The 15,661-nt window shown below is 43.1% G+C and overlaps 1 protein-coding gene across 2 annotated transcripts in view; it reads left to right on the top strand.

The window, feature by feature from the left end:
* Positions 1-15,661, top strand: part of LOC111836091 (exostosin-1) — a 189,210-nt gene that overhangs the window by 149,232 nt on the left and 24,317 nt on the right. For both annotated transcript variants that reach the window (XM_023797052.2, XM_023797051.2), the window contains exons 3-6: positions 1,656-1,749; positions 5,335-5,442; positions 8,596-8,715; positions 10,726-10,858. In XM_023797052.2, coding sequence (XP_023652820.2) covers positions 1,656-1,749; positions 5,335-5,442; positions 8,596-8,715; positions 10,726-10,858 — 455 coding nt within the window. The remainder of the gene's footprint in view (positions 1-1,655; positions 1,750-5,334; positions 5,443-8,595; positions 8,716-10,725; positions 10,859-15,661) is intronic.

Raw genomic sequence — 15,661 nt, 5'->3', positions numbered from 1 at the left:
CTGTAATCAGAAGGTCACCGGCTCAAACCCAGCCTCAGCACGTCTGCAGGTCCTTAAGCAAGGCCCTTAACCCCCCAGCTCCCTGGGCACCGCTACGGGTGGCTGCCCTTCTCAGACAACTTACTCTACAAAAAATAGAGCATGTTGAGGGAGGTGTAAAGACAATTTCCCCATGGGGATCAATTAAGTATCTATTATTATTATTATTATTAGTTCAGAGTTGTTGTGAGTTCCACAATAATTGCAGTAATCTAGTGTAACATTTTAACCATGTTCTTCACAAGTGATACGTTTTTACAGTGTTCTACCTGAAGTCACAGGTGTAAATTAAGCCTGTCATCATTCTAAAAAGGTAGCACTGTCTTGGTCCTACTTTGGCACTAATAATTGTTCAGTGACTTTATGGAATACTTGCTCCTAAACCCTCTGTGGAAGATGAAGAGGGAAACGCCAGCCTCGCCCCGATTCTGCTTTCCAATTCATCACAACGATTATCTGTCACATTGAGGTCAGGCCTTTGTACTGTACGCTGGGAAGGTCCCGTTTCATTCTCTTCGCTTTCTAATTTACCCACAAATTCTGCCAAGAAGGCGCAGAGCAAAATTTTACCTAATAAATATGACCTGACACACCACGTGTTCCGATGAGGTATTGCAAACCACTGCTTGCCGTTAATAATAAATTTGAGCTGCAGCACTATTAAACGATAAAGGATAAACATGTTCTGTGTACATCTGTGCCAGTATTTGACTCTTGTTATCAGCTCAGCTTTTTTTTCTGTGATGTGTTTTAATACGTCTTTCACTCTACTCACCCTATCAAGCAAGTTTAAGGACAGAAAAGTCCTCCCATTTCCATTTGGTTGGACAACATTCAGTAACACTTTACTTAAGACCATGTCATTTATAAACAAGACATAACAAATAATAATGCAGACATAAAGCATCATAAACATGCCTATAAATATTTATCAAAAGGCATAACACATTATAACCATGTGATTTATGCATTATGAAGCTCTCATCTATAATACACTATAAATACCTTCATAATGTATTATAATGGTTGGTATAAGCATTATGGATGCTTTGTACTGCATTATAAAGGTATCTAGTAGATTATAAATGAGAGCTTCATAAGGCAGTCATAATGCATAATAAACATGACTATAATACATTAAGCCTTTTTACAAATATTTATGATCATGTTTATAATGCTTTATAAATACATTATAATACATTATGAGTTATTATCAAATTACTGAATACATGGTCTTAAGTTAAGTGTTAACCAGCTCTCAGTCATATTCCACTTGCTCCTCTACTGTTCATCTGTAATAAAATTGTTGGATCTGGATGCCACGTTTGATGACATTCTACTGAACAGATACATATCGCAATCCATCTTATATCGTTGCCTGCAGATTACAACAGGTCAGAGGTCAAATTAGATCTCTTTGTAAAACCACCTGTTTAAAACATGGTTGTGTGGTATTCATTAATATCCGATTGGCTGATTGACTACAAGATTATGATTAGATTGATCCATCGATTGGTGATTGACTCACTGCTTGGTCGACTGATTCATTGATTGGCCGATTGATTTCTTGTTTGAGCACTGTGTCCCAAGGCTCATGGCTCTCTGTGTCTCTGCAGGTTCGATTACCAGGAGCTTCTCCACAACTCCAGCTTCTGCCTGGTCCCCCGAGGACGCAGACTGGGCTCCTTCCGTTTCCTAGAGGCCCTCCAGGTAGGTCAGGAGACCCTGTCAGCAACACAACAAAAAAGAACCCCACAACCACTCGTTCCCCCTTGTTACTAAACGGTTCCCTTGGAAACCAACTGCAGCCGTTGCCAGCTGAGGTTTACAGATCTGAGGAGCCCCAGGCTGGATGTTTCCTTATTGGTATTGACAATCTGTCATATTTTCAAAAGTGGCCTCAAAACTGCACCACTGTAGATACGGAGGAGGATTTTCTTTTTTCTTTATCTCCGCCACCACCTCCCACTACCATTAACACCTCCCTCTGCCTTACCAAAGACATGTGTTATACACGGCTTGGCGCACTGGATTCAAATTCAAAATAGAAACAATTATTTATATGCAGACTAACAAAAACCTTCTTCATCTTGTAGAAAAAGAAAATTAAACAATCTTGGAAAGTCTTGCAGAACTCTTTCACTGTGCATGTTGGTGTCGACACTCATCATTTCCTGTGCTACCTGCTCTGGGCGCTGAGCTCCTGTCCCAGTGACACTGTCCGCCATTGACCCTAAAAGTCGGTTTCCCACATATCAGTTGTAAATATGCATAAAGCAGCTGGGATCCTGACCTCCGCAATAACATACAAAAGCCCAGCAGATGCTTTTCTTCGTCATGCTAATGCATTTTATTTACGTCATTTTAATTACACTCTAAGAGGTTCTGGTTTTTGTCCTTCTTGTAAGGATATGAAGTTTAATATCTAAACGGCCCCGGAAACGTGCCGTGTTTGTTCATCACAGAGACCTCTAGACTTTCTGCTCTCAAATAGCCCCTACACTCCACCGTTGTGTGCCAAAAGGGCATTAGGTATGCTTTGGTGCTTTTCTAGATTTCATTTTTTCATGTTCTGTGATACTTATATGTAACATCAGATTCATCTTAAATGTGATTTTAATTTATAAGCCTTCACTGTCCACAACATCAAAATTCATTCTTGTGCATTTCATTGGCCCTGTGACTATAAGGGATTGGATAGGTGGATGGATGGACTTCATTGATGATGTTCCTTTGGCAGGGTGGATCCTAAGATATCTACACCCCAGTCATTTATTTCATTGTTTTAAATCCTCGTTGGAGTCATTGAAATCCATCTCTACTGCCCCAGCTGACTGCAGAATTGATTAGGGCTCATTTATTTGTTCATCGAACACAGATCACAGATGGACACCTTTGGCATTGTTATAAATCCTTCGTGAAAGAATTAAGTTTCTTTAGCTTTATGCGACAATATTTTTTATCAATCCCATCTATCTTTATTTGCCCAGATGAGTCTCTGACGAGCATAACACAGGAAGAAATGCTCCTGTTTTGAGACCTTCCCTTAAGTTCCTGAGATTTTTCTCCATTAATACTTTGCTTTACAATACCGATGCCATTTATCGACCGGACTGAAAGGGATCACAAGCTAGAAGCTTCTCATACAACTTGTGCCTTTAGTCCTGGGATTTATTTGATGGCCTGGCGATGTGCATTGTTGTTTAAGGAGTGCTTTGTGTAGTGTTTTGTCTTGAGTTGGCTTTGTTAGCAGCCTGCAAAGAGCCTGAAAATGAACGCTAACCTGAAAAATAGATTGAAAACAGGGAGGCATTATTCCATCCATCCATCTCTCCAGTCTTGTTTGTTCTACATTCTGACATTAAGCCAAAAAGAAGAGTGTGTAACGTTCATGCTGCATTTACTTCCTTAAATGTCACTGTGAGTGATGTGTAACAATCCCTCAAACAATCTGTTACAGGCAACTCACTATCTAGAAATCTGTTACCACCCATTGAAATCTTTTACCACCCATTGAAATCTGTTACCACCCATTGCTCAGTCTCTTCCGTGCATCGCCAAGGTCAATGTATGATCCCATACCTTCTCTTTTAGGTCATAGTTCAGGAATGTTCATTATATTCACTCATACGCATAATCTGACCTGATTTGGGTGGGGTGGGTTCACTGGGATACTGGAGAATGAGATGTTACAGGCCAGATTCTGCTGCTGCTCTCCATTGGAATCTGTGGCACACTGTAGCCTGCACACACACCGGAAATTAACATCCCTGTAGCTATTTTAAAGTGATTTTCTGTGATTTGCCTGCACAAATGTCAGCTGCACCAGCCATTAGGGCATCAGTGTATTAAAAGGGATACTTTTGAAGAGTCAGAGAGCAGATATACAAAGACCTGGAAACTCCAATGGCTCTCTGGTGCTTTTCTTCAGCAGGAAGGTTAGAGGTCCCACATTCTACAAGGACTTGTGCAGATATGGCAAAATACAGGTTGATTTTTAAAGGTGGGGGGGGTCACAAAATCACGTGGGTGTTTCCTGCATCAGCCACTGCTGTCGATGGGCCAGTATAGACTGATCGCTCTTGATCGGAAATCAGAGAGATGGCCGGGGAGGGGAAAGGAACCACAGCTGTGCATGTCTGTTATTTAACATTTCGACCCAAGTAGTCCCACGGTTACTAAAAACAATCAAACCTCTGCGTGTTCAAACTCATCGTGAAAATAATTTATAAAGCAGTAGGTTATTTCTATACACTCCATATGAAGCAAAGGCGGGCTGCAATACTGCAATACTGCGATACTGCAATACTGCGTTGCCATTTCCTTGCTTTCATGACCCAGTGTGGTTTCAAACACAAATGCAACAGCACTGCGTGAAATTAAACTGCAGCTTAAGTATTTCTGCAAATATTAAAAAGAGCTTCTGTTTTCATGTTTGCTTTAGTTTTTGCTGCTAAATTAATTGCCGATGCTTGAATTTCTGCACGTATTTCTTTTTTCGTAGAAGAATTGTGTTTAGTGAATTTTTGAGTGGTGCCATTATTGAAATTAAGTAAACTTGCTCCAGGATTCATTGGACCTTTGCAAACACTTTCACGGCATATTAAGTGCACGACCAACCTACGAGGAGTCATCCATTATTCAAAGGCACTCAACATCTTCACCCAGATTTGCAAACAGGGGGAATGTTTGCCTGCTTCTCATATCCAATTATTTCAGCATGTTGCAGAAATGAAAAGGGCAGCTTTCAAGATGGAGTGATTTTTTTTTTGTCATTTTGTTAAAATATTTTACATTGTTTTCTTTGATTGTATTGAACATGTAATGTGACGAATTAAGTCCCTCAGATTATATTGTTTATTGAACGCTTAGACGTGCACCGAACAGGAAGTCTACAGGAGGTTTTTAAAAATACATTGATTAAGATATTGAAAGACAATGAAAAAGTACCTGTGGCAACGATCTCCCAGAATGCATCTCTGCTCATTTAAGCAGGTAGGTTATTGGTGTTTGCTTCTAGACCACGAAGCGGCTGTCGTGAGATTAATACTGCCCTCTTTGGTTAGTCTGTCCATTTTAACTCTATTTAATTGCTGTGACACTTTTATCCCAACTGACTTCAATATTTTACAGTTTTTCATGTTTGCCAGGTATGCTGCTAGATATTTTATTAAAGTAATTTCATTAAAGCCTTTGTTTCAGACCCGGGAGCAGAGCCAGAACCCTTCCGGAACCTGCAGCCTTCAGACTCCTGCATGCCATTCGTTAATTTTGCCCTCCCCCCCCTCCTTTCAGGCGGCCTGCATCCCAGTGTTGCTAAGCAACGGCTGGGAGCTGCCCTTCTCAGAAGTGATCGACTGGAGCAAAGCGGCCATCATCGGAGACGAAAGGCTTCTGCTGCAGGTATGGAGGGCGCCTGTCTCAGAGAAGCGGCCCGCGGCTGTAGGGATGGGAGGGGAAGGTCACATGACATGACTCTCCAGTGCCTGGCAGCACACAGTCTGAAGCCTTCAGACATGAAACACAATCTTAATCTTATCTGCGAGAGTGCAACCGCTGAGGCCAAAGTTGTGGAGCCTGCATTTTCTGGAAGTTTCCCACTTGTATTACAGATAAATAGGAATTAAATCTTTTTAGACCGTTAATGGCTCTTCATTATTCTGAGATTAAAAGCTTATAAGTGGTTTGGCTCACCTTGATATCCGTGCAGTGACTGAAGAAGATACAAAATAAACCGGTCATTTCTAAAAGCACTGTCAGATAAAGCACAGCGCAGACAGTATTTCGGGCAGAATCATGTGAAAATGTAAAATAGTGGTATTTTAGCAAAAGGAAAGCAGAGGCGTGACGCATGGGTGTTGAATTTTGGCCACGAGCTTCCTAGCATTAATTCTAAAACGACTAAGATGAAAAATGACACATTCAGCCTAACATGATGGTCCGTCAGATATGTCTAAATAAAATCCAACACCATGCAAATCATTACAGTGCAGAAAACAGCAGTAAGCATGTTCTGCTGATCCATTGGCAAATCTTTGCTTTCATAATCGATCTTGACAAGCCTCGCTTCTTTGGAAAAATGTCCTGGATCCCTTCTCTTACTACGGTAATCTCTTCTCTTACTACGGTAATCTAACATCTGTGGGTTGCCCTGTGGAATTCCAGAGTGTGCGCATACGTGTGCAACTGCATGTATGTGTGTTAGGCGCACGTCCGCAAAGATGTCTACATGTGCTTCTTCTGAACAGCCCCGCAAAACATTTTTATTTCGCCCATTTCATTACATCCTCAAAGCTCTCAGCTTCTCCGTAGGCTGGAGGCAGGGTATTTTTCGTAGCCGCAACTCTGACCTCAGAGGGAACCGTTTGCTGACAGGCAGGGAAAAGGCCACTGTGTCTTCTGACGGGCACTGAGAAGGACGCCCATATCGCATCATCTCTTGGCGCCCGTATATCAATATATGGCCTCATTCGTTACAGCCTGCAAGCTGTATGATATTTATATTCTTTAATTACCGAACCTAATAGCGGCAGCTGCCTATCTGCCCTTTTGTGGCTTCAAGGTAGCGAGTCATTAGCGTGGCAAAAAAGGGCGCTTGAAATAGGAGAGGCGAAATGTCACCGAAGGAATGAAAGTGAGAGAGAAAATTAAATGCGACAGGAAGGGGAGAGAGATAGGGGCAAATAATGAAGAAAACCCTGTAAGAGATTTTGTCCCCCATGCACACAGATGCACACACACACACACACACACACTCCACACTTTTAGAAATTACAGCAATTAATAATGACTCAGCTTACATCCACTAACCTCTGGACAAACCCAAAGTGCCATGGAAATTGCATTTCAGACTCTGCTAACAAATATACGTGCGGAACACTGTGATTTTGATTTGATATGTGTCCAACAGTCAAGTTTAACAAAGACTGGAATATTAAAAGCAACTAATGGATTTACTGCCGGTCTCCTAATTACTTGTGATTATACAGTGTTGAATGGGCGCTTTTTTAGGCTAGCGGTGCCTATTGTTTCTCCGTCCCTAGCAACAAAGTCACCCCCCCCCCCCCCCCGGAAAGTATTCCATCGCTAATTACACGTAGATATCGCAGTACGTCCGACCTGCTGGATCCGAGGCTCTCAGTGGAAGGAGCAAACTATTAATGACAGCATTTCCATGGAAGAGTGACAAGAATGTGTGCTCTTCTGCATTACCAGCACACAAATATAGGTGGAATAGAAAACAGTGTATTTTTGAATGTGAATATTTGTTTAAAAATACACTTCTGGATTGAAATATCAGCAGCATGGTGTATCGTCTGTGCATGCGTGTTTGGTGACATTTGTCTGATCTGTCTGCAAATATAAATATTTATAATTCACTTTTGAATTTTATGTTGGTCCACATTTTAGGATAAAAAAACGTTGAAAGTCACTATTCCATTGATCCCGGTGCCTCAGCTCAGAGTGGCAAATGCGGTCGCAATACGACCACTGCAGCTGAGAGTGCAGGTTACCCTCCATACATCATCGTTAAAAATGCAGATATCATCACGAAGCTGCTGTCACTGCAATACCTCGCATTATTTTTCATCTTTGTGCGGAATTAACGGGTTATTTAATTACAAGCTGAAATTACATCCTCTGTCGTGATTGGCGAATTAGCAGTGTTTATGTCCACGCGGATCTCTCTGTCCTGCCGCTGGGCGCCTGTCTGTGAGCCGAGGTGGGGGGTAGAGTCCAGGTTTAAGCTAGGATAATGCCCTAATTCTATATAGCAATTGAGTTTCTGCACCTGCTGAGAGAGGGGAATTTCATTACGTTCAATTATTCTGAGGAATGAACTTCAGCGACGAGCGAAACATGTGGAGAGGCTTATTTCCCTACTGGGGAGACACATAAACACTAATGGGAGGTGTAATTTAATTTTGGTTATTTATATCGTGCGTCTCTGTTTATTAAACCTTGTGGATGTGTGCCACAGCCCAGAAACCTTTCGGGATCGGGATCAGGATCCCTGCCACAGTTCATCCGAAGTGGTAAATTTATAGAACAGGATGAGTGTACTGTATATCCACTGTTTCCAAATTCATAATGGTTTTCTTTGCTTATCCTGATTCAACGCTCTTTTTCCTTAGTGTTTTATGTGTCTGCAGTTGTGAAGTTGGACGGGCAGAACCTGTCAGACTCTGAGGGTCTGTAAAAACTGGTTAATCTCCAGGTTTACCTTATAAGAGAGACACCGAAAGGTCAACGCTTATGTCTGCTAGACTGATTGAATTCTACAGTGCTCTTTTGAAGGACAGCCATTTTGGAAGATGACTGTGTCTTGGCTGAGATATAAACGCGCGCAAATGCAGCATCCCGAGCAGAATTGCGATGACGCATTTTTTTCGCCATCTCGCTCCTTTAATGTCACACGTTGAACATGCAGCGGAGAGGTGTGGAAGGTCGGCTTCATTGAGGTTGAGGCAGATTGTACCTGCCGGTTAAACAATCGGTGCTCTGCCAGCCGTGTTTAATTCCCTCCCTGTCTTTTTTTTCATAATTTATTCGCAGATTCCTTCAATTACAAGATCTGTGGACCATGACAAAATATTGGCCCTCAGGCAACAGACTCAATTCCTGTGGGATGCTTATTTTTCTTCAGTAGCAAAAATAGTATTAACTACATTAGAGGTAAGTGTTTCTCTTTATGGGGTTCTTGGTTTGAGCTCGAGCGGGTGTGGGGGGTGTCATTTCGGCCTGACACGGGATAACCATGGTAATTCATGCTCTCCCTCCCCCTCACTGTGTGCTGGAGTCCGAAGCAGAAGCCGATGGCTGCAGCAGATCAGCCAGGCCATTAATGCAGCCTGATTCTTTTTTCTTCCATTACCTGCTTATATTACCTCAGTCCAGGAGCAATGAAGCTCCTGTTTCTCTCGCCATGCACTGTTATCCCAAGCTTCTGACTTGGAGGAAATCTGAACCATATCCTGCGATCTCTGGCCCTTTTAAGTGCTTCTAGGCATGTGGGCAGTATTGCAGGTACCTCTTGTTGTCTTCACTTGACCCCGCTTTGAAAATAGGTCCACACTGGGGAGGCCTAAATAAAGACAGCAATTGTCAATTCGGTTCAAACAATAGCAACAGCGGACAGTCACATGACCTGATTGTAGCATATGAGAGTGATCGTTGACTCTTAAATGGGCTGTTCTGATTGGCCGGTGACGAGGAAGTGGGCGGTGCTAGGGAGAGGCCATGTCACCATGGTTCAGACCTTTTTCACAGCACGCCTTACTCGTTTGCCACCTCTTTCTCACTTTCCGAGTGGAAGATGATCTTTATCACGTTACATTTATTCATGAGACACTTTTGTCCAAAGTGACACACATGCGAAGTGAGGATCAGAGAGCAGCGGTCGAGCTGTGGCCATGGTGCGATTGGGGTTAAGTGTCAGTGGCAACATCACTTTACCAGCCATGGGAGTCGAGCCAGTGGCCTTCAGATTAGGGGCACAGCGTGCTACACACCACACCCTTTATGGCTTCTGAGAGAGCTGGAAAGTTCAGGTTCAGAAAGTACAAATCCAGACCAAGATTTTGTTTCAGCTTAGTTGAGCATAAACTGGTCGGTTGAAATTTGCACTTTCTGGACCTGGAATTTCCACCTCTGGCTTCTAATGAAGTAGAGGCTGTTAAGCACAGTGTCTATATAGAATTGCTGGATTATTTGTTCATTAATTATCCCTGTTTTTACACCCTTTCAAGGGATGAGGTTCTGTGACAGAAAGGGCCACAAATTCCGATTTGAATCAAAGCCTCGGATTATCCGATTGTGCCTGGAATCCTCTCCTACCCTCCCAGTTTGTTTTCCTTTTGTTACGTGACACATCAGCGGCTAATTTCCCCGCCCCACATCCTCGCGGAGCGTCGCAGGACGCCACATGAAAGGGAGCCAAAGAAGCAGAGTGAGCAGCGGGGCGGCCGGGGAGCATCAAAGCGGCCCGCGTCACGGGCGGATTAGAGCCGCGCGCGCCTGAGCCGTGTGGCTGTCACAGGCTCCACACGGGATCCTGCAGGGGGGGAACGTCAGGCACAGTCCTGTGGATGCACATCTAGTACCCACAGGAGAAACAAAGTGCTTCCTGCTCTCGGTTTGCTCTCACTCAGAAGATAACCCTGCTAAAATGGAAAGAACATACAAACTCCACATACACAGCGGCTTCAGACTCATAACCCTAATACCCACCCAGCCAGCACATCCCTACCCCAGATCACTGCCCCCCAGTGGTATGGAGGAGACTATGACTGACCTCCTATGTAGAGCACACTGTGTGATGAAAGGGCCATTCCAGATTGTCTTGGAACATGCTGCGATGGACTGTTTGTCATGTAAAAATCAACGCCTCGCGTTTGCTCATTCATAGTATTTCTCACCTTATTTAGCTTCTTGTGCATGTTTAGAGTTTTATGCGATTCTCGTGTTTTAATTTCTGAATAAAGTCCATGTTAGGCCAGTCACTTAAGAAAGTTCTTGAGCTCAAATAAATCAGGAATCTCCTGCTTCTCAGGAAGGAATTATTTTATATCAACAAGATATCGTCAACCAGATCTTACAGACGTGTTTCCCGTGGTGTTTCTCAATGTTTGCCGCCACTAATATTGTTCATTTCTTTATTTATGCATTTATTGTGTTTCCTACTAGATAATCCAGGATCGAGTGCACGCCCACATATCAAGAAACAAGTTAATGTGGAACGCACAGCCTGGGGGACTCTACATCTTGCCCCGTTTCTCTACGGATCCTGCAAACTTTCCCTTTTATTACGCTGCCCTGGGTGAGTTGAGAGATGTTACTCTTACCCCTAACTAAGCATTGACTGGATTTTAACACAGATGCGTGAAACATCACCGTTTGGCAAATGTTTACTGTGCTACAAAAAACGAACCATAGTGAAAACCTTCTAGAGTGCTTTATTTTTACGCACAACCCCTAAGACATTTCCAGCTGCCCCCAGTAGCTTTTAGTGGTGGGGATGTAACCATCTTTTTTTCCGACAAGCAATTCATCTTCGTGTACATTATCAAATGTAATCAGTCAAACATTATGCAAAATATTACATATGGCAATACATCATGGGTTGTCAGGGAGCCCTGTAGAGCATAAAAACCAGTGTAGTTGTTCCAATACCAGTAGATGTACTGTGGTGGTGAACATCACAATGAAGACAACGGTGGAAGAAGTAACAGCAGACGACATAAAAGTTTCATAGCAGCATGGCTATGAAAGTCATTCCGTACTCAGCTATTTTGGTTATGAGACATCGGCAGTGTCACTGAGCTATTTTTTTCCCTTTTCAAATATGTGCAAATGGGCGTTAGCGACTCTGAGAAAGGGCTCGTTCACTCTGGCCTTACCTCGCTCCGATTCCACGGAACCATCCGTCCCCAAAATTTCCCAGCATGACTTTCCGTACCGCCGCCCGATGAGGTGAACTAAATATAAATCAGTACCGTTCAAAAATTAGCACCTCCGATGACTGGCGGCGGTGCATGACCGGATACCAACCAGTGATGGATCTTCCCCAAAATTTTATTTGCAATTTATTGACTATGATTATAATATGATCTGACATGTATAAAACCCCTTGTACACTATCAACTAAACACACTCTTGAAATGCCAGTTTGATGAAGCAGTGACACTCAGTCTGCTAGAATTAGACAGCCTGTGTCGTATAATTAAGATGAATGTTGCGCCGGTGCACATGGAAACATTTCCATTGTAGTCACAGCTGTGTACTTAGTAGGATATTCTGTTTTGGGCCACATACAGGATTTGCGGCCAATTTGTTGTGCTGTGGAGGACGTATCTGCAAATTGCCAATCCGTATCCCCTCACAGCACCTACAGCAGGGGATAAAATGTGATAGGAAGCAACTTTGCTATAATTTCTGCTTCTTCTTGCTTACTAAAGTTACACCAAGAACAATCTCAGACTTTTCTTTCGAGGATAAAAACCAGGCCTGTCACGACCCCTCTTTTTCATTCTTTTTGCTCTTCTTTTCTTCTCCTCCGAGGGTCCTTGTTTTTCTGTTTTGTTTTTAATTGCAATAAATCATAAATCATTTGGTTTGTAGTCTGCACAAGAAATTCCTGGCCTCAATTTGAAATTAGACATTTCTAATGTTGTTAGCAGTTGCATGCGGGCTGTTTGAATTCTGTGCTTACATGCAGTGGTCATTAGATGCACCCAGCTAGGATGGGGAAGGACCCGCCTTTGGCTCCCTCCTGAATGGCTTCAAAGGTTAATGAGTTGTACGCTCGGAGGTGCCACCCTGCACACCTCTGTCATACCGAGCTGTTATTTTTGCACTTATGGCCTTCCTGTTAGCTTTAACAAGTCCGGCCATTCTTTCTCAGAGTTCTCTCGTTAGCAAGGTGTTTTGCTGCACATTCAGCCATCGACTGTATGTGTTTTGCTCTTCCCACCTTTCTTCGTACACTGCGGTGTGAGAAAATCCCTGGAATGTGGCTCCTTCTGCGAGAACCACCGTCCACGGCACCGACAGTCACACCTACTGAGGAAATCTCTTGGATCTGGCGTTTTTAGCGGACCCTGTACGGATTGCTGTATGCACTCAGTCGCAGTTGCAGGATCGTCTGTTTGGAGCGGTGATAGAAAGTAGGCGTACCTAATAAAATGACCACTTTGGGCCCGTTGGTGAAATTACTTGGCCAGAACTGGGATATGATCCAACAACCCTCCAATCACAGACACAGTATCCTTACCCTCTAAGCCATTCACTGCCACCCCAGTCATACACCGATATGCATCATAAAATCACACAAATATTATTAAAGATGGTTGTTATATTTCTTAAAGATCTGGGTGCACAATAATGTTCTCTGAAAAGCAAAAACACCGTAAAGTCTGAAGAGGATTACTACTTTGTAGAGTCTTATCTTCCCCAGAGGGGTTATGGACTAGAGCAGAGCGCTTTCTGTGATTCATGTCTGGCCAGTCAAATCAGTGCTGCTGTTTTCGGTTAAATTTTCTGCCATCGGTGCCTGCCGATGCATGATCTGTGTCACTTTTTCCATCGCTTGATAAGCAGAGCATTGATTTTTTTTCCTGTGATTTCGAAAGCGTGGAGACTTAACATGAAATGTACATGTTACCTCCCGGACGCGGGCAGTTTGGTTTGTTGGTGTCTCTAAATTGGCCGTAATGTATGGCTCTGTGTGTCAGATGGTCTGGATGCACCTCTGCATGCTGCCTGGGGTAGACTGCAGGCCCTCCGTGACCCTGAGCAGGATGAATGGTATAAACAGTTGGATGATATATATTGATCCATCTTCCAGCCGCTTGCTACTCTGAAACTGTAAGTTGCCACAGATAGAAAACATCAGCCAGGTGCAGAATGAGGGCTTGACGTGCTTAGCGGTGCTCAGGCCTCTGGAATCAGGCCGAGGGAAGCTCACTTGTGATTTCTGAGAGCTGTGAGGATCCTGTCTACTTTTGCTTGACAGCCGTTGCTTTTGACTCCTCACACGGTGTCGGCTCTGTGACACTGTTAGCTCTCTGCTCCCGTCTTCACATTTTTGCATTTGTGGAAAAAAAAACTCACCGTTGCCGAGCGAGAGTGAGCAACCTGTCATGATCAGGGCACCTCCAGCTCCACCAATGAGAATACAGATAAGTGCCATTATTTGGGCAGCTGAAGCTGATTGGACGTGTTCTTGAAGCTTATTTTCTTTAATAGACCTATATGCCAGTGCTATTAATGGTTATATATTGTAACCAGAACATTATTGGTGTAATTCCCAGTAAAATCCCCCCTGATGTACCAATTAGTCAGTTACCTAAATTCAAATAATACAGTAAAAAAAAAGAGTCAGATCTGTGAATACATCAATTTGTCAATCAAGTGTTTTTAAATATATTTGCAGGAATTTTATATGGTGGAGATGAGATTTAAAAAAAAAAAAACTTAATATATCAGAATTTGTATCAGTAATACTACATTCATCAACACGAGCAGAACGTGTTGAAATTCTAAGAATGCGAAGGTATTAAATGTAGTAGAATTATATTTCCATCTTATCTCGTGATCACGGTTCAGTAGCTTATCAGCTGACTTACTTAAATTGACTCCTTCGAAATCCTCTCTTATCCACGACGGATGGTAACAGCATCGAACAGGGAGGGTGCTGGCGCATTAAATATACATTTTAGACATTTTAGAGTGTGAAAACGCAATCCCCCACTTTTAGTCCAAGCCGCTTGTGTTATGTCATTATTATTATCCTACATCTCCCGTTTTAACTCATGCAGAAGTGTTTAAGATGGTTGTGGGATGAATGCTTGGCAACGTTATGGCACTAAACACTTCCAACTGCTCCGCGATGTGTCATTTCTGTTGCGCTTCGTGAAAATTTTTTATTTTTATTTTTTTTGTTTCATTGCAAGATGTCAGCCTAATGTCTTCATATTCAAATGTATGGTGCTTTTATAATCTTAATACGATTAATATGATCTATCCATCTATCTATTGAATGTTTATCCTGGACAGGGTCATGAAGACATTGTCTAAAAATAAAATGAAATGACGGAATGGTCCATTTTAATCCTCATCTGTGTGAATACAGCATTTCCCTGTCTCGTCACTTGCCCTCTTTGTATCGGCAGACATTGTATTCAAGCTGACTGCAAGGTTGTATCTTTCTTTCTGCTCGACCGTGGATCAGTTTAGGCTCCTCTGGGAACAGAATACGATCACGGAGGAAAATGAGAAATTCCGTTTGCCGCCACGGCAACCGGTTCTCTCCCTGTATGGGTGAAACCCTCCCAGGTTGTCAGATTAGCTGAATGTGGTTATCATGGTCGGCTGAAACACAGTGTTTTATTATATTACCGGACTGGTTGAGTTTTGCCCCCTTTCTGTCAATGCTAATGAGGTTCCTTCAGTGAGTACTTTCTGACGATACCAAGCGCAGACCTGCTTTTCTTACCCAAACCTTCTGAAGGAGTGAATTAGCCTTTCTGGACATTTGACCTCAAGATGGAACACTAGAGAAAAAGATGACCTTGACGTTTTACCGAATTTGCATTTAAAACAGAAAAAGATGTAAGCTGTAAAGGTGCACTTGGGGGGGGGAGGGGGGGTTTCTCCCAATAGAGAATGTCATTTATGTAAGCAGACACTTTGAACAGTAAGACAAAGATAATCACATGGCTACGATGTGCCCATCATGTGGTCTTAGGCAGAAAAGCAACGTGGATGCTGGGAAACTGGATCACCTTGTGGGTAGGGGGGCTTTAAACACACAGAGTTTGCCAATCATCCTGAAGTCTTTAATGCAGTGCTTCTGAGCCTGGTCCTTAGGGACTGTGATAAACATCCACCCTGCTGGGAGGGAGCAAAAATGTGGACTCTCTGCCAGGGAGCTGGGAGGGAGCAAAAATGTGGACTGTCTGGGAGGGAGCAAAAATGTGGACTGTCTGGCAGAGTGCTGGGAGGGAGCAAAAATGTGGACTGTCTGCCAGGGAGCTGGGAGGGAGCAAAAATGTGGACTGTCTGGCAGGGTGCTGGGAGGGAGCAAAAATGTGGACTGTCTGGCAGGGAGCTGGGAGCAAAA

The sequence above is a fragment of the Paramormyrops kingsleyae genome, chromosome 19 (assembly GCF_048594095.1).
Source record: "Paramormyrops kingsleyae isolate MSU_618 chromosome 19, PKINGS_0.4, whole genome shotgun sequence".
Lineage (NCBI taxonomy): Eukaryota > Metazoa > Chordata > Actinopteri > Osteoglossiformes > Mormyridae > Paramormyrops > Paramormyrops kingsleyae.
Note: the sequence above shows the minus strand (reverse complement) of the source record. Positions and strands in the feature narration are given on the sequence as shown.